This window comes from Sinocyclocheilus grahami, unplaced genomic scaffold (genome assembly GCF_001515645.1).
Source record: "Sinocyclocheilus grahami isolate Dianchi unplaced genomic scaffold, SAMN03320097.WGS_v1.1 scaffold517.1, whole genome shotgun sequence".
NCBI lineage: Eukaryota > Metazoa > Chordata > Actinopteri > Cypriniformes > Cyprinidae > Sinocyclocheilus > Sinocyclocheilus grahami.
Window position 1 is genome coordinate 283,686 of NW_015505696.1, and position 24,352 is coordinate 308,037.

Genomic DNA, 24,352 nt, shown 5'->3' on the forward strand with positions numbered 1-24,352 from the left:
GTGAGAGTGAGAGTGAGAGTGAGAGTGAGAGTGAGAGTGAGTGTGTGTGTGTGTGTGAGAGTGAGTGTGTGTACGTCAGCATGAACACCATAAGTACTGGAAAAGAGATGCTGCTCTGAATGAAAAGAAAGTGAGCATTAATGGAGACGATCTTCTCATTCATTCTTCAGCATGAGATCCTGTTAAAGCTCCACTAGTTCATGGAGACTGTAATTTAATTTACATCCTACATCATGAAACATAATCGTCAGAGCACAATGAACCTGACAGCTGTCAGAGATCCAATACTGGAGTAATTGTACTTCATTACTACACTTAAGTATTATTTTGGTGAACTTGCACTTATGATACTCAATCAATATTGAAACTGAATCCTGTTTTTAGTTTTCAATCACAATTTAAAATAACATTTGTAAAATGTAATTGATTCCTGTGATGCGTCTTCAGTGTCACGTGATCTTCAGAAATCAGTATAATATGCTGATCTGCTGGCTCAAGAAACATTTATGATTATTATCAATGCTGAAAACCGTTGTGCTGCACAATATTTTTGTGGAAACTGTGATTCACTTTATTTTTCAGGATTCACAGATGAATAGAAAGTTCAAAAGAACAGCATTTATTTGAAACGGAAATATTATGTAACATTATAAATGTTTTCACCATCACTTTTGATCCATTTAATGCATCCTTGCTGAATGCAAGTATTAATTTCACATCAATAAAAACAACACTGCAAAACAGTAGATGAACAGATGCTGATGGTCGTATTGTACCCAGTGCCATCTGTAATAATCCGTCACCATCTAATCTACACAGATGAATCAGAGTTATAATCAATAATCATTCAAAGAGAAGCGCACCAGAGTGAATCGGTGTGTGTGTGTGCTCTCAGGCAGATTTCACGCTGAGACACTAATTACAGACATGTAGAGCTCAGCACAACACACGCAAGAACCAGCAGCGCTGCTATGTGCACACGCGTGTGTGTAATTAACCTCCGCCGCTCCAATCACAGACAACACTTTGCACTGCATTTAAGAGGAGCGATGATGATACAGAAGTCCTCTGTGTGCGTGAACTTTGATCCAAACCCGTAACTACAACCCAGTGTTTTCCCAGAATGCATCACTCATCTATCTTTTATTATAATTGTCTGTTTTTACTCTTTTATTAAGTCAAGTGTCACTATTACTAGTACCCAGTCATTTCATTTTTATGCATTTTACTCTTACATTTATGCATTTGGAGGATGGTTTTATCTAGTTCATGCATTCCTGGGGAATTGAACCCATGACCTTGGTGTTGCCAGCGGCATGCTCTACTGTTTGAGCTACATCTGAACAAAATTTCACCTGTCTGAAAAAAGACACATGCTTTGAGGAATCATTCACATATGGAGTAAAAACTCAACTTCAATATTAAGTGTTAAATGTATTTAACTAACATATTCTGACTACTTTTTAGATTACGTTTGATCTAACTTGATTTAAACTTGCCATTAAACGAACCATATTGATATAAAAAAGCAAAGAGAAAGAAGATGTATTACATTTTTTTTATATCAACATCATAAAATGGTTTTCAAATTACATTAATCCAGGGTTTCCCAAACTGGGCTTAATGCAAGAACTGCAGTGGGTTTGTAAAATAAAAGCTAATAATTAATTAAATTTAAAAAATTTAAAATAAATGATTTAAACACTTGAACACTTTAAAAAATAATAATAATTTGTTTACCATATCCATAATTCGTAATCCATAAAAAATGTAACCGTAATCTGATTATGAGCATTTTAAAATAATTTACTCCAATTACGAGTACTTGATTTGTCTCCGCTTTAATGCACCTCAGAATAACAAAAGCAGCCAAATGTCAATAGTTTTAATGACAAAATGTATCATTTAACTTAGTTTTTCTGCTGATTAAGGAATATTACAAGACTTCATATTATAACATAACATATATTTGTGCGAAAGTGTGACAAGATCCAGTAAAACAGACACCATTTTTGGAATCAGCACCTTAAAATGAGTAAGAAACAAGTGTTGAATTTCGTTCAGCAAACATGATGCAGGCGGCGTAATAGAAAACACCACTAATAACAGTGATTTAAACTGTGTACAAGCATGCAACCACTAGCAGTGACTATTACTGAAAATAATAGAAAGAGTGAGCGGGGCAGAAAAACAGCGAGAGAGAGAGAGAGAGAGAGAGATCAAGTGTCTCTATAAACTGTCATCTGTTGAGGTCATGGAGGTCAAGAGGTCAGTGGGTCAGTAGATCAATCCTGAGCTTACAGGGAGTTTAACTTCTAAAAACAGCAAAGCTCAAATCCACCCTCAGGATTAGCATCTGATGACACTATATGCATCAAAATCATTGTTTATATTCGTTTTACTTTACATTTGACACTGAAATCAGGGTGTGTGGTAAAAAAGGACAAACAAACACCTGCTATTGACACTCAAAAGCTCAAAGAAGGAATCCGCTGCAGTTTGTATGGACTCGTCCATCTGTTGTTGATTTCACCAGACTGAATCGTCTAGCGCAGTAAACCCAGACGGGACGAGCTCAAGACGAGTTCCTCGTGCCCAGACGTGCCCTCTGCTGCGACGCTCAGATCAACAGGACTAATCCAGCTTCAGCATCGCCAGACACACGCCAACAACTACCAGCTAAAACACTCCTAACCAGGAGCCACACGAAGCCATTACCGACACCAGGTAACTTGTCACTAAAGGTGAAAAAGCAATCACAACAATTACTTTTCCAAAAGTTGATGTTTAATATTCAGTCGTGTGGAGTTACAGAAATGGCCTGTGCCACGCGTAAAGAATCTCTCAAGAATTAATAAGGAAGAAACTGCATTTAATATCTTGTTGCTTTATGATGTTATGCCTGGTTGGAACTAGTGTAAGAGCCTGTTGATTCCTTGGTACTAACTAACTAAACTCTTATTTCAAAAGACCCAGGAAAAAACAGTAACCTGGATGAATTGCAGGAGATGCAACAAATATGAGGCGCTTTCTGAAGGCAATTTATTAGAAAACAAGCAGCTAAGAGAATAAGAGTAGTGGTCAACCGATATAGGTTTTTTGATGGCCGATATAAAGCCGATATAAGTGACCCTGGACCACAAAACCAGTCATAAGGGTCAATTTTTTTAAATTGAGATTTATACATTATCTGAAAGCTGAATAAATAAGCTTTCCATTGATGTATGGTTTGTTAGGATAGGACAATATTTGGCCGAGATTAGTGGTCGACCGATATGGGTTTTTTTGACAGCCGATGCCGATATCTTGGAAAGCAGGGTGGCCGATGGCCGATATAATTTTATTTATTTTAATTAATATTTAAGATAATTTGAAATCACTAGTTTAAAGTTCGTCGATCGCGCGTCTCAGTGAAGCTGAACTCTCCACCTGTCCGCATTCAATGCACACGGATCGACCGTCACGCAGAGAACACGCGGTCATGCAGGATACAAATGCACACTTCACAAGATCTCAACTAGATTCGACTAAGTCTGCAAGGTTTGTGAAATTAAATGTTCATTACTCATTCAAAGATTTGTTTAAATTATATAAATGCGTATTTGCTGAATGCTGACTGCAAATGAGAAAGTATTATAATGTTTGCCTTTCTATTACTAATAATATTAAAGCAATCGTTTAATAATAATATTAAAGCATTTTAATTCCTTTGTTTAACAGTTCTATCTGATTATTAGATAGACTTATCCATATTAGACAGAACTGAACGACGACAGCGAACGTGAGCACTGTGTGCTCAGGCTGGCTGCCGTTCTCAAGTCCCGCCTCGAACACATCGGCCAAACAGAAAAAGTTGAAAAATGCCAAATATCGGCCGATATATATCGGTCGACCACTAGCCGAGATGCAACTATTTGGAAATCTGGAATCTGAGGGTGCAAAAAAAAATCTAAATATTGAGAAAATCGTCTTTAAAGTTGTCCAAATGAAGTTCTTAGCAATGCATATTACTAATCAAACATTACGTTTTAATATATTTACAGTAGGAAATTTACAAAAAATCTTCATGGAACATGATCTTTAGTTAATATCCTAATTATTTTTGGCATAAAAGAGAAATCTATAATTGTGACCCATACAATGTATTGTTGGCTATTGCTACAAATATCCCCCAGCGACTTAAGACTGCTTTTGTGCTCCAGGGTCACATATATGATTTTATACTATTTAATTTAAAGATTAACAGTTGCTGCAAATAAATTTATATTTCTTTTACATAATATTTACTAAAATGAAAATATATATATTTTTTAAATGAATCCAATTGAAGACAAAAATAATTTGGACTTGATAAAATAACAAATAAATAAATAAACTGTAAAACAAAAAGATTTATATTTCTCACTTTTATTCTAACTTAACTTCTTGATTCAAAATAAAAATCCTGCTTAAAACACTTGTTGTCCAAACAGAAAAAATTGGGCAAATAAAAATGCCAAATATCAGCCGATATATCGGTCGACCACTTATTTTATTATACGAGGAGTACAAGCATCTGTATCTTGAAGTTATCTTCCAGTTATTTTAGCTCTACAAAAGTAGCCTGTTATATGCTGCTTGATATTGCAAACATTATTTTAATTTATTATCGTAATCATAAGCACTCGTTTGTATTGTTTACTACACTGTTATTCTTCTAGTTATTCAGCAGTGAATTAATATGAAATCTGGCACATTCACAGTAAATGGCTTACTTCTGCATTGAAAATTAAGAAGCATAAGGGAACATGAAAACATGCAAATTACAAGACAACAATAGTGGCTGACGCCCAAGATCTGAAAACCACTTTCACACCGACCAGTTAAACCAATCTCTGATGCTAAACTAAATCATAAATGTAAAAAGGGTCCTAAATACTACAAACAGATGAACCTGAAAACAACAAAAGTGAAAGATTGTTTGTGTAACGGAAGACACAGTGAGAGAAGAGCCCTTCTGTGGCTGACTGTCATACATAACATTAAGTTGCTGGATATTTCATTCTCATCTTCAGTCCATCTCTCAGGGATGGACAGAGTCTGTCCTCCATTTCACATCTCAGTGAATCCATCATGTGATGCTCCAGTGAGTCCTTCCACTCCTACGAGCCTCCGACACACACACACACACACACAACATGGTGAAAGCACCTCATTCTGAGCTCATCATACACACACACACACCTGATGCATGCTGCACATTTCACACCTCAAAACCACAAAAATGAGCCATGATGCCAAACTACTATTTGAAAACTTGAGCCAATGCACACAGGTCCTCTAGCATCTAAAACACTTCAGAAATGTCTCAAGCTCCAGCTGTTATGATGGTGAAAGCACCTCATTCTGAGCTCATCATACACACACACACACACACACCTGATGCATGCTGCACATTTCACACCTCAAAACCACAAAAATGAGCCACGATGCCAAACTACTATTTGAAAACTTGAGCCAATGCACACAGGTCCTCTAGCATCTAAAACACTTCAGAAATGTCTCAAGCTCCAGCTGTTATGCAAAAAGACTTACAAATGACAACAACACAAGCATAAGTGACTCATGTAATGGTGAATGCTATATTATCGGGCAATGCCGATAATTACAAGACGCCAAATGTCTAATATTAATGATATATCGGTCTACCGCAATACGGGAACATGAAACAAAACATGATGCTGGAGGTCTGAAAACCACTTTCCACAACGCAACAATGCAATGTCTGTCATAACAATGAAAACTACAACCATCATCTCTAAATGTCTGCTGTAAACATCTACACCATTTAATATCTACTTACAGTCCCAAACACAACAACTGAATCTAATCAGCATTCATCAATGGATAATGACATGCTTTAGTTTTAAAGGCAACATTAAAATAGCATTTGCCATTGTTAACATTAACCAACAGTTCACTCCAAAGTGATATCAGATGAATTGAAGAAGAAATTATTGTGTCACTTTAACTAGTTGGTTGATGGTTTCCATTAATTCTGAAGAAGCAGAACGATTTCATTTGAATGAAAAAAAATTTCTTTTTGGAATAATGTGTAAATCAGTCACACATGCACTAAGAAACTAAACGGCATCCGTTTTGTTGTTTCATTGAACAGATTTGTCAGTTTAACTAATTGGTTGATGGTTTTAACTTCTCATAGCCCAACAATTCTCCATCACAGCAACATAACATAAATAAATAAAAAAACATTTACAAGACAAAACACCAAGAATGGCATCTTAAACCTCTTCAACTATAGCTTTCAACAATCTGCTAAGTCAACCAAACAAAGAGGTTTTCAAGATTTGAAAACAAGATACCATTAATGCACACAGAGTATCAAAAAACCATAAGATGTGCAACTCTACGAGGCTTACCTTCTTCATTCGGCCGTTGCGTGTTCCTGCGAAAACCACTGTGTTGCCACGGTAATCGTAAGCAGCTACCGAAGTCATTCCGTCATCTTTGTCTATGAAGAGCGGAATGCCCTCGATAGTGCTGGTGCCCCCTAGAGGCTGGTTAAAATCCTGCCCACAGAAGTTATCGTCGATCTGGAGAGGCTGGAAGAGACAAACGAGGCAGAGTTAGAAAAGGGACTCAATCTAAAAGTCAGTGGCTTGGTAAAACAGACTGTCAGGGTGCACTGTAAAAATGACCATGAATTTAACGGTAAAAGACTGTAAAAATGCTACAGTAAAAACCCCTACTATATACGGTGGAAAACTGTATTGAACATTACATGTATTGGACATTAATTTTACGGTAGTATACCGTTTTTGGAAAAGAAAAAGACCGTATAATTTACAGTGAATAACCGTAAATTGACATTCCCAGAATTCCCTGCGTTACATTTCAAATTTTATGTTTTTTTTGTTGAAATAACCATGTTTCTTCTTAGTTTTTTCTTATCAGTTTTGTATATTAGGGTTGTGTGTTACACCTAATGTTGTTAAATTAATGTTTATTGCATTATTTCAGTTTCATGTGTGTTACCGTGATGGTGTTTAGTGTTTGTGTGAATGACGCTGTGCACCTTCTATATGTGTTATTATTTAAAAGCTGCTTGTGATGGGCTTTGGTTCATCATGTGACTTTCTCATCGCTTCAACAGGTTGGTATATTAACATTATATCAGTTAATGAAATTACGGTATCTAACTGTAAATTTAAGTTAAAACCGTAAAACCTAAAACGTTGCTACCGTATTTTTTACGGTAAAATTCCGGCAACCACAGCTGCCGTTTTTTTACAGAATTTTTTTTACAGTGTGGGTTTTTCCTAAAAACAGTATCAGCGGAGGTCACAGCTGTATGGTTATCACATGGATGACAAAATGAAAAAGCTAGGTCACTGTATTGCAGGAAACTCTGGAAAATGGACGCGAGGACGCGGAAGTTAGAGAGTGGGAAAAGGCTAATATATTTACAATACATATAAAACCAATTTACTGTTATTTTCATTTTCCAACAGACTGCCATTTTTAAGTATCTGTTAGTTAAGTGATATATATATATATATATATATATATATATATATTATTATGATTACAATTATTATATTATTGTTGCTTTTGTTAAAATAATCACAAGATGGTCACAAGATTAATTTTTATACCATAAATGTAGAATCATTTCACTTTTATTTTGCTGGAATATGTTCATTACTTATTACTTATATATATTTTAGATTTGGTCTTAACATTTAGATGTTAGCTGAAGTGAAATTTAAGACATTGAAGTTGATTAAGAACACTGTTATTCTTTTATCGTGAATTCATATGTTTCATGGCCAAGTTTGTCCTTAAGTGCTATACATCTTGTAGAGGTCTCGAAAAATGACATTGAATAAATTTAAAGTGGAAAAATGAGACTAGGTCAGGAACAACCTGGAGCAAAGTGTGTTTTATCTTCTTGTCAGACTAGCTGTGCGATCAGTTTATCAGACACGGCTCAGTGATTTTTCCACTATTCCACTTCACATGCATTTTTCACGCTTGTGATTATAACAAAGCACTGTTCAAATGTATCACAGATTAAAGGCAGCAAAAACTTGTTTTTTAACAGTTGGAACATTTCATGATAAAGCAGGGGAAATACTTTAAAATCTAGTTACATACTTTAATAATATAATTTCCTTATACATTGTGTACACCTTTCATCTATAATTTCCAAGAAATATTTTCAAATGTATTTCAAGGTAAAAAAGTATGTTTTTACAAAAATCATGAAAGTTTATGGGAAGTCACATCAGGGGTACCCTATGATATTTGTTTTGTTTTTTCCTGCATGTTGATTGGATCACATGTCTTTGATGTTTGGACAAAAGTTTTAAATATATTTATATGCAGTGAAATGCTTTTATAAACTTTTATATAAAAAATACTCTATTAAATAGTAGATTGTGCCAAATTACTTGAGGTTTTCTTTTTAAGAATATTATCCTTATAACAAGTCTATTTCTTTATTATGAAATCAGGACCGCTACATATTTTTGACTTTATGTTCACCAAAAAATAAATAAAATTAAAGACATGCTCATCATAGAAGAGATGAAACTGAATTAATGTAATTTTGAGTTTGATGGGTTTTTTGTTTGTGTTTTATTTTTAATTAATAGATAGGAGAACAAATTAATTCAGTGTGATTGACCTAATTGTTTGTAGTGTATCTTCAGTTGGCAATTCTGTATTGGATGTCAGATTGATGTCACTGATGTTTTGGAAGTTACTTTATGTGCCAATTCAACTGAAAATACTGTGCATGTTTTTATAGAGGATACATATGAGAGAACCCTTATGGTTGATGAGGAGGAGACGACCCTAGTTGTGATGGACACATGGGAAACAGAAAAACAGGTATGCAAACATCATACATCAATATGTCTCAGCATATTAGCCTCAGTAACCTATGAATTACCGAATGTAAATAAAGGAAAATCTGAAGTCATGTGTTCTTCAGGGGGTTGCATGTGTCTGCCAGCCGTGAGTCTGTGGTTTGCAGACACAAGTCTCACCTACAGGGCCACAATGCCCTTTGTGCAGTGCTGTGGAAAAAACGTGGCCACTTGCTGCCAGTCACTAAACTCCATTGAGCGATGCCCTGCAGTGAGCAAGCAACATACAGCTGGCCCCTGCTGCTGACCACACAGCCAAGTACACTGATAGCTCTGGGGCCTAATTACACCGCTATCGATGACTCTCCTCTGTGAGGTCTGTCTGGCAGCATACACACACACACACACACACACACACACGCATACATACATACATACATACAGGTGTATACTATTGTTCAAAAGTTTGGGGCCAGTAAGATTTTTTTTATGTTTTTGAAAGAAGTCGTCTTCTGCTCACCAAGGCATTTATTTAATCAAAGGTACAGTAAAAAAAAAGTGAAATATTATTATAATTTCAAATAGCTGTTTTCTATGTGAATCTCTGTTAAACTGTAATGTATTCCTGTGATGCGCAGCTGTATTTTCAGCATCATTCCTCCAGTCTTCAGTGTCACATGATCTTCAGAAATCAGTATAATATGCTGCTTTGCTGCTCGAGAAACATTTCTGATTATTATCAATGTTGAAAACGGTTGTGCTGCACAATATTTTTATGGAAACTGTGATGCATTTTATTTTTCAGGATTCCTTGATGAATAGAAAGTTCAAAAGAACAGCATTTATTTGAAATAGAAATATTTTGTAACATTAGAATTGTCTTTGCTGTCACTTTTGAACAACTTAAAATCTCCTTGTTGAATAAAAGTATTAATGTCTTTACTAAAAAAAAAAAAAAGTACTGACCCGAAACATTTGAATGGAAGTGTACACGTGTAGACTTTTATTTCCATTAATTTTGACCATTTCACTGTATTCACCATTTTTATGCATGCATTTTTAAGTATTTTGGAAAATATAATATTAGTAAAGTATTGTGTTTGGAACGAATGAATTTCTCGTCACATAAAACAAATCAAGGAACTGAATCATTTAGGATGATTTTACATGGCTACTTTTTAAAAATTACACTGTAGAACATTTTCACATATTTCAACTTAATTTCTTAATTAAGTATTATCAACTTGGATAAGTAATTTTAATTTTAATTTTATTAAACTGACTTAAAAAGTCATCAAGTTGAATCTTCATAAGTTGCCACGACTTACTGATCTTATCCCTTTTTTTTTGGTTTCTACAGAAGCATTTATTACTTCATCTGATAGCTCATTCTAAATCATTATCAATATACACAGAGATTCTGATTGGATTGTTTGCTTCCAGAATCCTCTTCTTTTCTATTGCCAGTGTACAGGAAGATCCTCGCTGATGGAATCTGTGCTCACAGAACTCCAATGAAAGAACAGAACGTGAATGCCGTCCATTCACAAAATTCCACTCATTATTCACCACATATTTTGAAAGACGTTCAAACAAACATTACTTAAAAGTTTTTTGTTTTTTTTATGTTTAAAGGGCAAAATATTTTTTGGTCAACTTGCCATGCTTCACAGCTGTACCTTGGAAAAGAAAACTCCTGAAGTGTGTTAAATCTGACAAAACCTCCCACTAGTGACAATCTTAAAAGATAAAAATGATTAAAAATAAATGTTGTGAAATAAATTTTTTTATGATTAGAGTTTAGGTTAGTCTTTGCTTTATTTAGAAACAACAGTCTGTGGTATTTGCTCATTCAGAAGGCTAAGTAAACGTGTGTGTGTGAGTGTGAGTCTGTGTGTGTGAGTGTGTGACTGTGTGTGTGAGACTGTGTGTGCGTGTGTGTGTGTGTGTGTGTGAGAGACTGTGTGTGCGTGTGTGTGTGTGAGAGACTGTGTGTGTGTGTGTGTGTGAGACTGTGTATGTGTGTGAGTGAGTGAGTGAGTCTGTCTGTGTGTGTGTGAGTGAGTGTGTGTGTGTGTGTGTGTGAGCGTGTGTGTGTGTGTGTGTGTGAGCGTGTGTGTGTGTGTGTGTGTGAGCGTGTGTGTGTGTGTGTGTGTGAGCGTGTGTGTGTGTGTGTGTGTGAGCGTGTGTGTGTGTGTGTGTGTGAGCGTGTGTGTGTGTGTGTGTGTGAGCGTGTGTGTGTGTGTGTGTGTGAGCGTGTGTGTGTGTGTGTGTGTGAGCGTGTGTGTGTGTGTGTGTGTGAGCGTGTGTGTGTGTGTGTGTGTGAGCGTGTGTGTGTGTGTGTGTGTGTGCGTGTGTGTGCGAGAGACTGTGTGTGTGTGTGAGAGAGAGACTGTGTGTGTGTGTGTGTGTGTGAGTGAGTGAGTGAGTCTGTCTGTGTGTGAGAGAGAGTGTGTGTGGGTGTGTGAGTGTGAGTGAGTGTGTCTGTCTGTGTGTGTCTGTTTGTGTGTCTGTGTGTGTCTGTTTGTGTGTGTGAGAGAGTGTGTGTGGGTGTGTGTGTGAGTGAGTGTGTCTGTTTGTGTGTGTGAGAGAGTGTGTGTGTGGGTGTGTGTGTGTGTGTGACTGAGTGAGTGTGTCTGTGTGTGTGCGTGTCTGTTTGTGTCCGTGTGTGTGTGCGCGCGTCCTCTAAAGCCGCCCAGGCATACATCAATAACCTTTCTCTCTCTCTTCACCTCTCCTTTACTCTTTGTTTTTCTTTCTGTCTTAATCCATCCAGAAGAGTCTCTATCTCACAGCAGGAAGAAAGGAAAGAGAAGAAAGAAAGAGGAAGGAGTCAGACGGGCATCAATTCACTTAGCAAACTCGCTTTTTCTCCTCTGAGCTAAAAACCTGATGTCAAGCAGTCAGATGCTCTCGCGCGCACACACTGAAAGCTCAGCTGGAGGATTTATCACTTTGAAAACATCAAAAGTAATTTAATTCAACATCTTTATGCCATCATGAGCTGAGCTTATTTAAATATCAGACTTTTAACTATGAGCATGAAGGCAATCCCTTTGAACGGCTGTACAGAAAAAAAGCTGAAATTTGTATTCGATAGAATTTATAGAATTATAGCATTATAGAATTGAATATAGATATATAATACTATTCAAGTCATTTTTTATGTTTTTAAAAGAAGTCTTTTCTGCTCACTAAGGATGGATTTATTTGATCCAAAAATAACAGTAAAAACTGTAATAGTGAAATATTTTTACAATTTAAAACAGCTGTTTTCTATGTGAATATCTGTTAAACTGTAATGTATTTCTGTGATGCACAGCTGTATTTTCAGCATCATTCCTCCAGTCTTCAGTGTCACATGATCTACAGAAATCAGTATAATATGCTGCTTTGCTGCTCAAGAAACATTTCTGATTATCAATGCTGAAAACAGTTGTGCTGCCCAATATTTTTGTGGAAACTTATACAATTTTATTTTTCAGGATTCACCTTTCTATTCTTTTTCTAGAATTTGAAGAACAATAGAAAGTTCAAAAGAACAGCTTTTATTTGAAACAGTAAACTTTTGTAACATTATAAATGCCTTTACGGTCACTTTTGATCAATTTAAAGCATCCTTGATCAATAAAAGTGTTGTTTTTTTTATATATATATATATATATATATCTTACAAACACCAAACTTTTGAACAATAGTGTATGTTTTTTTTTTTTTAAGTCGTGAGCACCTATGATGAATTTTGGATCAGAGCTCTGGTCCCACTGCTATTACACACTCAATTGATGGCTGATGTGATGCAGTATTCTCTCAATCCTCGTGGGTCACACAGACAAGATGAGCATTGCATTCACTCAAAAGTGTGTGTGCTAAAGTAATTACATTCTCTCTCACACACAGACACACATTCACACTTTACTAGTGAAGTGAAAACTAATGCAGGACTAAACGGGTCGCAGAGGGACATACCATCACACACACACACACACACACATATAACCTCACAAAAATAGACGTGCGTGAGTGTGTATGCGAGATGTTTTCAGACTGCTGATTATGTGTCTGCCCAGGGCAGAGGCGAAACCAAACACACCACATTCCACAGGGAGAGCGGGACAGAGAGACATGTGACTGTACAAACTATGTTTAGATTTCTTGCGTTAAACGAGTTTTATTAAGCATGCTGCCTGATCTGATCAGCGCGAATCATTTGAGCAGCACCAGATTTTCAGCATTCTGTTTTGATGAGATTTAAACGGCTCGTTTCTGTCCCTGTGAGTAAGAACACGTTCAGGTGCGGCGCTTCTGTCAGACATGCGGCATTAAAGAGGTTAATTAGCGGTGTACTTAATCACTGACGTCAAGCAGCACGCCAACAACAAGGATTATTTAGCAAGGATAATCAAAAGGAATAGTTCGAAAACCAGAAAGTGTAATCATTTACTCACCATTATGTCACTGCAAACTCATTTGACATCCATCTTCAGGTCAGTAAATGAGAGAATTTAGATTTTTCAGTGAACTATTTGAGGGAACTAAGCCAAACAATGTGTCAAAATGTTTTGTGTTGTGTTGTGGTTTTAAAAACTTTAAGCAAATTTGAATCTGATAAAGATCGTAGAAAATGAAATCTATAAATTTGTTTGGAAACAATATTTTTAAACATGATTTACATTTTACACCACGGACTGTGCCACTCTGATTTCCATATAGACTGCAAAAATAAGAAACCTTCTCTAACAGTCATTCAAAACTAGCATAACCTCTGAAAAAAATCTTAAAGGGCTTTTTGAAATTGAAATTTTTAGTGTCATGAGAAAGGCTCCAAATAACTAGCATAACACGTCCCTATATGCATCCTGGATGTGCTTCAACGAAACCTGAGCATTTCAGATTCACAGTGTGAAACTCACTCTGCATTCAACCATTCAAGGTTGAAGAAGTTTTGTTGAGTGGTTTTTATACAACAATTTAAGAATTGTTCCTGCTACAATTGTGAAATAAACCTCCATTTAAAAGCAGCACTGTACTTGCCACCGAATCACTAATTGACTAGTTAGTTGGATGACTAGTCAACCATCTAGGCTCTTCCTTAATTGTTTCTCACTGTAGAGTTTTAGGACTGAAATTTGGGGTCAGTTGTGTAAAGGCCAGGGATAACCCGGATTAAAAATGGCCATAAGCAAGGATTTAAAAAGACACTAAGCCAGTGGTAAGCACAGTGTGAAGAGCCCATTGTTATATATTTGAACTTTATGAAACAAAAAAAGAGTGAAGAACTTTGCCGATTTCTAACGTTGAAGTATTTAGACATCACGCATTCAGCCACTCTATATCCATATGTTTTGCTACACAAAAATGTATTTCATTCTATATTATTCCACCCGCTTAGAGCTCTTCTGATAGACTTTGAATATAAAGAAAGAGCAAAGATCAAACCAATTTGGAATGAGTCAGAAAAATAAAAATGGTTATCTTAATCTCTGAGTGCTTGGTTAAATGAAAGCCATTCTTTGCCACTGAAAGCCCCAAGAAAGACAGAGCGAGTGAGACGAACAGAGACGAATGAGGAGAGAGAGATTAAGAGCGAGCGAACGAGAGGACAAAAAGCAAGCCCTGGTCCCAGCAGACTCTGATGGCAGAGAAGATGGGATCTAGCCTCGCTAAACAAATTAGATAGCATGAGCGAGAGAGTAACTCATGAAATTTACTCAACTCCCCTAATGATGTTTCTGTCTGACTGAATAATGGAAGCACTTGGGAGAAAGACAACGAGAGAGAATGGACACAAAAGGAAACAGGAGGTGGGTGCTTGTGATATTTATATTCTACAACAATTTAAATGACATTAGAATATTAGACACAGTTAGACACAAGGTAATAGTCTAGGTCTTCAGGTTCTTGACAATGGTTGTACAGTAGGGCCGTCCTCAAATTTGCAGTCCCCAACCCAATGAGTAGAGACTCTACTTATCTAGAGGAATTTACTAGGCCACTACTTGACATTCCCAGCGGTCCCATCCTCACAACCCTAGTCTGATCTACAACTTCACCACTTATATCTAATCACAATCACCCTTTGCACCAAGATAATGGAAGTTGAACTCTGGCAGAGGACATTACTGAAGCACACCCATTCCAACCCAACAAATCAATCGTCGTAGCCATGCAGTGCGTCTTAATGGCCTGCCATGAGAAGGTGGACTTACCGAGTTGATGCATGGTAGCTCCTTGTTGAGTAGCCAGGGCAAAGACAGCCTGCCCTCTCCTCTATAGCACGACTGAATCCTTTCCTTTATCTTCTCCTTTATTCTCGTTAGCGTGAACAGGCAGAGTGCTGTCTCTTTTGGGGGTTTGGCCCGGTTCTTCTGGCCTTGGGAGAAGACCGTAAACAATATGTCCTCTTGCTCGGATATGCCCAAAGAGTTTGCAAGTTGCCTTCCGGGTTTGGCCAAGTAGGCGTCCTGGATCAGTCGGTACTCTACGCCATCTTTGGTGCATCCGATTGGGAACTCCACGTAGGAGTAGAACCTGGGATCATCGATACAGAGTCGCACGATCTTAGAGGTGAAGAACTGTTCCCCACTGGCATCAGGAGAAGTTAGTTGGGTATCCAACTGCAAGGTTAAGTAGTAGACAAACTGTTCACTGCTAAAGCTGTATATGTAGTAGATGTCAAACGTCGGGAATTTGGACAGCGTATCCGAGGGGATCTTCAGCTGGGAGGAGACAAACTCGTCCTGGTGGACAAAGCAGAACATGTCAGCATCTTCCTCATTGACCATCAACTTACGGCTCGAAAGAGTTGGGAAGTACTCTGATTTTCCATCGATGGGAGTTCCAATGAAAAGCTTGCTGATATGGCCCTCAGAGATGATGACTCCGGACATGGTTCCTGACTCGACGACGCTGGAGAGGTAGTGTTCCTTACGGTGCTGTGGCTCACCAAGCTTGAAAAGATCATCCAGGCGTAGAAACTGACAAATGCCTTGCGAGGTGCTACCACAAGCAATGAGTCGGTTTTGGGCATAGTCTATTAGCAGCAGCTTGTTCACATTACTATTTGGGGCAAGGTCATGGGGGCATAACTGTACACCTGGAGGTGGATAGCATTTCTCGTTGTCCAATACAGGACCCGTCATATGACTCCTCAACTTGGTCAAGTTGCTAGAAAGCTTGTATATCCAGTTTACCGCACCAACATACACATCCCCTGTCTTGTTATGGATGGCTAAATGCGTTAGACCCCAGTCAGGGGGCAAGAAGGACCTAAATGGCTCTGGGGATCCTTCAGAAAGGTGAGGGAATATGCAGATAGTCAGCAGCCCAAAAAGCACCACAGTCTTTGGGCTAATAAAGCATTGTGGCCACTGCTGAGGCCACATTTCTGCCCTAGTCCTCACAAGTGAAGAATATGGTGGTCCACACTTCGTCTTCAATCAGGGACTTTTAAACAAACTCAGCAAATAAGAAAGGGACTTAGCACATGCTTTATTGATTGAACGGTTCTTTGCCTTCGCACACAACGGTCATCCACTTCAACATCCACCTCAATTCCTCGTCCTGGGCTCCTGCAGGGCAAAAAACACATTATGAGTGCAAATGGAACATATCCAATTCATTATGCATCATTTATCAAAGTCAAACAGTGAGGAAAGAGAGTCAAGACGATATCTTTCATTTTGCCACAAACCATTTAGAATCGTGTGGTCAAATGAGGTGAACCATGTCAACTTTTAATTACTGAGACTGATAGCTCTGAGGGTGAAGATGGATTGGAGACGCACTGTGTACAAACTCTTCACTAAGCAACACCGCAGCTGTAGAGTTGGTCCTGATTCAATATGGGCATAAGACATCTATCATCACAAAGCATCTGACAGCAGCACTGTGTAGATGAAGTATGCAAGTACATAACAGTGCACCTTTAAAAGTGCCCTGAAAACAAGCAAGTCTAAAGTAAGTCTTTGAGTTCTGAAATGCTTGAAGTTGTTCTGAACATTACAAGGAAAAGAAAATGATATTGTACCGTTTCAAGTCATCTTGAAATGATTTATACATCTTGTCATTTTCAAATGTACAGCTCTGAGAACACAGATTGCACTATAAAGCCAGGAAGAGTTCCACAACAATGCATTACGAAGATTCATTTATAGCTGTACACCATGGTTAGGCTAAATGATCCAAAGTGGTGACAAACCAGTAAACTGTGCTAAAAATATGCTAGGCCTATACACCAAGTATTAATAGTAACTGGGCCATAAGTTTAGACCAGGGTTCCTCTAATCTGCCTCTGGACAGCCACTGACCTAATCAAAGATAACTGTACAAGCTAATCAAGATCTTCAGGGTTACTCAAAAATGTATTAAGATTTTAGACATCGCCATTTAAAGTCAACAGATCAACAAACCCAGAACTGCCCTGTTGAAAAAAACAGCATATGCTGGTTAGGTATGTTATGAAGCTGGTATGCTGGTCCTTTGCTGGTTTATGCTGGTCATGTGCTGGTCGGACCAGTTTAGGACCAGCACATGACCAGCATAAACCAGCAAAGGACCAGCATAAACCAGCATCAAAACATACCTAACCAGCATATGCTGTTTTTTTCAACAGGGTGATATTACAGTAAATAAAAATCTGGACTGGTAGCTCAAAAGGGCTGCCTTGAAACCAAGCGCCAACCTTCCGTGTGAGTGAAGCGCTGCCAAGATGGCGACAGCCAGCTCCACCCACTTTGGGCTTTAAAAATGCTCTTCATAAACCTACAGGTGACGTCACGGACACTACGCCCATGTTTTTATACAGTCTATACTTGAAACCTAACCCCAGGTTGCTCCAGAGGAACTATACCTGTAGTTGTTTTGGATAAAAGCACCTGATAAAAATTACTACCTACTTAATTGTTAGGAAAACAGACTGTAATTCTGCTGATGATGGAAAATAAATCCAAACAAACAAATCTGAGTTCACCTTAATTTCCACTGGGGATTTCACGGAGTCAGAACTACAAAAACAGGAAAATCTCAGCAACAGGAGAGAGCCAGAGGCAAGTGAAAACTATGAAAGATAAAGGAAATAAAGAGGGGAGATAGAGCTGAGGGAAAATAGGAAGAATGTTTTCCTTTCTCTCTCCTTTTCTTTGCCCATTTCTTATCTCCATTGCTTTTTTCCTGTTCGGGTGATTGAGGGCCTTCTTATCTGTCCATCATTCCCCAAGGACGGGATGATGGGAAGTGGCGTCATTCCACAGAGCTTCAGAAACATGCGTGAAAATGGACTGGAAAAGGGAAAGTATTCCTCTGTCTATCAGCAGAGGGCCAACCAACTAAAACGATTCCATTTCAGAGATGAGCTGCTATCATATTTTATATAGAAATTTTGAATTGTTCTGTTATTTTTCCATATATGCAAGTTTGGTAACCCTTACAAACATTCCCCAGTGTAACCCACGAAATGGTAGTACCGTGGTTCGCTCTGAAATACTACAAAAGTACATGAATTTTGTAACCATTCAGTACCATGCCATTACCATCAATTTACTATGGTACCGCCACAGTAAGGCAAATCATAAGTTAGGCTATATTTTGTGCCTGTTGCGTTACTATGTGTAATGTTTGTGTGCATGTGCACGAAATACAGAATGATTAAGACAGAAACCTGTACGAGATTCCCAAACCTCATTTCTCTTCATTTGAGCGGATTGTTCCATGACAGAGTCGACCATAAATAACAAACCAAAGTGCATCTGTGTGTCCTCCAACAGCTACATGGCAATGAAACGGTTAAAACAGTCAACACACAAGTATTTGTAGCGAGTTTAGAGATATGAGCGAGCATGAGTATTGAAACGAATGAATGTGAAAATACAAATGAAAGAATGTCTCCCTAAACGCCTCAGAAAGTACTGACAACTGAGGAGAAATATCAATCTCATCAAGCGATAAAAGAAATTCTTGTCTAACATCCCTGAAGGCTTTCTTTTCATCTTGTGTTCTCATCTTCCACTTTTAGATTTGCCAATTTCCCATGAGTACCTGCACTTCAGACGATCAGTAACTACTTAAATGACACCAATCAATGAATCCACAAACACCAAATGAGTGAAACAGCCGCTGAATGAAATATATATATATATGCATGCCCATGCAAGCTGCAGTTATCACAGATGTTTTTATTTATGTCACGGATCTCAGTCTAGCTCAATATTATCACTGGCATCAGATTCTACTCGTGTCAAATGAGCCACTCGCACACATCCTAAAACCACAGACAGACTACTGTGCAAACACATTATAGTCATAGAACCTTTATTTACTGACACATCTACCACAAGCTTTATTTATGCATAAGCATCCAATAACTTGTTTTTAAATGTTTTATTCAATTATTTAAAACAACCGCAGCATTTCATCGAGGACATGCAATGCTCCTAAAAACATTCTTCATTATCTTTAAGCAAAAAATGCTTCGGGCAAGAAACGTTCCTGACAGGTTTTGTGAGATTCATCCTTAGAAACCGCCACACACCAACGAAACAAGCGCTGGGGTACATTTCAGCATAAGGAACATGAGACACAGTTAATATGGAAGTCAATTCATTCTCCATTTTTCCCACAGCTGCCCGAGGGCACGTTACTCTGCGAGTCGTCTCACAGCCCCTCTGCTTTAGAAAACAGCATAAATTCACGTCCACACACTGCGGACAGACCTCTAAACCCGTCTCCTCAGATAATGGCGAGTGGTGGCAGGCGACCGGCTGATTTATTACTTGTGGCATATCAATTACAGCACCCGCCTCTCAGATGGAGCGCGAATACACACAGAATACACTCCGAAACAGACGTGTATAAAGCACACACAAAAGCAATATACTCATATAAACCAGTAGCCTCAGTTGGGAAAAAACACAGAGAAACTGTATATTTACAATGGCAAACTATGGCATACTTTTTAAAAAAAGAAAGTACAATAAGCATTCTGTGCACAATATGCCTACCCAAATTATGTGCTATATTTGTAAACAACTGCATTACAGATACTCAATCCCACAATGCAATGTGCTCGACAAGACTTCCCACACTGTATAAATGCTTTTTCGAGTATGTTTCACAGGAAAATACTATTTCAGTTTCTCTACGTCAAAATTTCACATTTAATTCAATGCATTCTTTGCTGTTTGTTTGTAATTGTTTGTGAAATTTACTATCAATTTCTGAGCAAAAACGGTTTCTTCATCAAATGTTTAGCTACAGCAATATTGACTAATTTTTAAATGCCAAAAGACACTTTTACACAAGGTTTATTCAAAGACAAGTTTATTTGAACTGGAAGGCACTTTCTGATTTAATATGGTTTAAAATGTTTATCGCTGCTTTACACTATGTAATATATTTCTAGTATATAGGCCTAATATTTGGGTGATTCTTCACTTTCAACAGCTTGAATACTGATTTTTTTTACTGAAATTTTAAACGGGACAGGAAGGAAAACACGAGTGCACCGGAAGTGGTCAGTCAGCGATGGCACGGTCATTTCACAGCTCATTATCTCAATAATTAAACCGTAAATAAGCTGCAGACAAACGAACCGCATGCAAAACTGACCACACGTGTTTTTCCAGCACTACACAGATACGTCACTGAAGAAACAGTGTTCTGTGTTTGGATGGGTGTGAATATATCCATGCACATCCAACATTTATTATCTGTATGCATAACATTTACACAATAATACCCCAAAATACCAGTTACTACTGTAAAACAATAAATCAAAACATGAACTTCTTCAAACAATGCAAGAAGTTTTAGAACCTAAAAGCATGTGACACTGTAGTATTAGCGGTAGTTACCAGTATTTTGTCAGAAACTGAAGTAAGGCGGGGGCTAAACAGATGTTGTTTACACTTCCCCCATCGTTTAACCCTCTTTACCCACCATAGAGGAGTAAAATCCCCCATCACACACCCTGATCTCCAGCCCTGCCCCTGCATGCAGCTCTAAGCTTCCTGAAACCTGTCCAGTTCACTGCACTCATGACATCTACCACACATTTATAACAAAAATCACCATTCATATTCATCCATAAAACCATTATATGATCCCATTATCTGATCTAACAATCTTGGAATAAATCAGAAACCACCCAGCAACCACTCAGAACACCCTAGCAACCGAAGAAAACACTGTACTGTATACTGTGATTGCACGTCAAAATGCAAATGTAAAAATGTAATGTACGCAAGGATTTTAAAAAAGTATTTGTTAAAGAGTTTGTTAAAGATCTACAATCCCATGATGCACTGCGGATGACAATCGAATTTAAATTGACAGAAAAAAATTAACACATTTTTACATATTTTGTCAGTTATAATGGTTTTATTTTCATATATGTGACCGTGGAGCACAAAAGCAGTGTTAAGTCGCTGGGGTATATTTCTAGCAATAGCCAACAATACATTGTATGGGTCAAAATTATAAATTTTTCTTTTATGGCAAAAATCATTAGGTTATTAAGTAAAGATCATGTTCCATGAAGATATTTTGTAAATTTCCTACTGTAAATATATCAAAACTTAATGTTTGATTAGTAATATGCATTGCTAAGAACTTCATTTGGAGTGATTAAAGATGATTTTCTCAATATTTAGATTTTTGTGCACCCTCAGATTCCAGATTTTCAAATAGTTGCATCTCAGCCAAATATTGTCCGATCCTAACAAACCTTACATCAATGATAAGCTTATTTATTCAATCAATCTCAATTAAAAAAAATTTACCCTTATGACTGGTTTTGTGGTCCAGGGTCACATATTTATACAATATATTTCAATGTGTTGCAAGATATGCATATATAGATATACAAAAACTGAAGTAGTTTGAGAGCATAGGACTTTTATTATGTAACTTGCAGTGCTTCATGGTAGTGGAAAGGGCTTAAGTATTTTTTGGCAAGATTTGCATGTCGTATTTATCCGATTGGTAGAGATTTAGTTTGTATAATCATTTTTTTAACCAGCTCACAGCAGGTCTGTTTTAAGACATGTTAAGTTATTAAGCTTCAATTCCCCTTTGGAGAAAACGAACAAGATTTTTACTTCCAGACCTGGACCGTTGCACTATGACCTTCAACCTCTGACTGTTTTGCTCAACAGACACGATGCTATGAAAGAGTGTTTGTTGAACATCCCTCAGCCTTTATTTAATATTTTGACTTCATGACAGTCCTTCACAGAACATTGATTCGTCTAAGAGTGTGAATCAAAAGCATTTAGAGATGTTCTCATTAAAATCATCTAACTGGAGACCATGAAAGACAAAACCAGAATGTTTTGTCTCGAATTACTTCAAAACAGACCAGGATGACCAAAACGCTTCCATTACATCACCTAGCTATTGGGATTACGAGACCACTACCCAGAATCCCCTGCTCCGATGACTTGTGAGGGTTCAGCCTGTTAACATTCCAGAGGAAACGAGAGGAACCGAAGAAAACGAGTCAAGCAGCAACATGTGATCTGTCTGTCAGTCCTGCCGTCTTTCTGGTTTCCTACTTGGCCGCAACACACGGTCAGTGAAGCGTAAGAAACCGTACAGCATGCACAGCTGTGAGTGTCTGCGAGAGATAAAACAAGATACAACTGTGCACGTCCTTTAAATCAAACGGTTTCATCACCTTCCACAACAGCAGAATGAGACCGACGTGTGATCTAAGAGGAGACACACATCTGACTACACTACATGATGTGCAGAACACACGCGTGAACATTTGCAAGCATGCATATGCATGACACGCAGAGGGAATGAATGACAAACTAGTAAAACAGGCTCAATGCTGCATTCGCTCACCCGTCTATCGCCATTATTACATCATATCCACTGCCATGTCTTGCAATGAGTGATTAGGGTGCTCTTTAAATTCCAGTCACATGGTGTTATGCAAATAAGGAAATTAAGTGAATTTCAGAAACGGATGGATTGTTTTTTTCCGGTGCAGTAGTGCATTACATATGCTCGCCAAATGAAATCAGATGCACGATAAACAGGTGAACACCTCTGGAGTCTGCATGTGCAATGCCTAATCTACTATAAAACAAGCCTATATACTATAAAAACTATATAACTATAAAAAAGCACAATGCATAGTGCTCTAGTTTACACTTTGCTGCAATATTAGCTTACAAAGCCTTAAAGGAAGTCATAAATAACTGTGTGATTCCTAGTTTAATGCGATTAAATGCTGTATACTGTATTTAAGCATTCACTTAAATTTAAAAGGCAAAACTTAAAATTAATAACTTTTTATATATTTTATTTATATTGTATTTAATATATTTTTAATAATATAAAACCTCACAGAAAATAAATGTCAGTATATATTCAATTTTAACTATACTATTAATACTATAGAACTATATATATAAAAAAAAGAATAACACAGTGCTCTAGTTTATACTTTACTGCTATATTAGCTTACAAAGCCTTAAAAAGAAGGCATAAAAAAATTGTGATTTCAAGTTTAATGCGAATAAATGACTTACTGTGCATGTATTTTAATACACACTGAAATTGAAAAAACAAGTTAAATTGTTCATAACGTTTTATATTTTAAAAATCGTATTTATATTGTATTTAAAATATTTTATTTACATAAAATGCACATTTATTTATTTCCCATTTTGTTTTCTGTCTCTCTTTCGGTTGCGTTTCTGTCTGTCAGCATTAGTGGTCTTTAAAACAGTCGAACAGTGAAATTTTCCATCCGTTTGTTTTCTCAACTCTCAACCTCAACTCTCGTTTTGTGACCTTTACACACAGATAATTCTATTTTGTTCTGCATCTCATTTTCGCGCATGAGTGTGTGTGTGTGTTGACACTGTGAGCTAATGAATGAGTGTGTGAGCGCTCTGGACTCCCTCCTCTCTGTTTAGCATTCTTCTCATTATCAGAAAGGCTACATTTGCATCTTAAACACAAATTAAACGGTTGCAAATTGAATTGCAGATTTGTGCCACTGCACACAGAAAGAGAGAGAGAGAGAGGGAGGGAGGGAGGGAGGGAGGGAGAGAGAGAGAGAGAGACAGAGAGTGTGTGTTCTGTAGAAAACAGGTGCTGACTGCAACTTCAGGGAAAGGTGATGTCGTCCCACAATTAGACGCTTACGACTTTAATTGAGGAAAATGAAGATTGAGAAGTTCACAAGATATTAAATTGCTGTTATTAAGAACACACCAGAATTCACAATTCTGTTGAAGAACACACTCAAAAAGCGTATGAAAATGTACTGTAGTATTAAAGGGATAGTTCACCCAAAAATGAAAATCATCATCATTCACTCACCCTCAAGTTGTTTCAAACCTGTACGAGTTTCTTTCTTCTGTTGAACACAGAAGAAGATATTTTGAAGAATGTTTGTAACCATATAGGTGCTGGTAGCCATTGACTTCCATAGTATGGAAAGAAATACAATGGAAGTCAATGGG

The 24,352-nt window shown here is 37.4% G+C and overlaps 1 protein-coding gene and 1 pseudogene across 1 annotated transcript in view; both read right to left on the reverse strand.

The window, feature by feature from the left end:
* Positions 1-24,352, reverse strand: part of LOC107554856 (plexin-A1-like) — a 139,328-nt pseudogene that overhangs the window by 99,582 nt on the left and 15,394 nt on the right.
* The window catches only part of LOC107554857 (MICOS complex subunit mic25a-like), a 50,701-nt gene continuing 42,713 nt past the window's right edge, over positions 16,365-24,352 (reverse strand). Inside the window, exon 7 of the mRNA XM_016237495.1 lies at positions 16,365-16,444. Coding sequence (XP_016092981.1) covers positions 16,365-16,444 — 80 coding nt within the window. The remainder of the gene's footprint in view (positions 16,445-24,352) is intronic.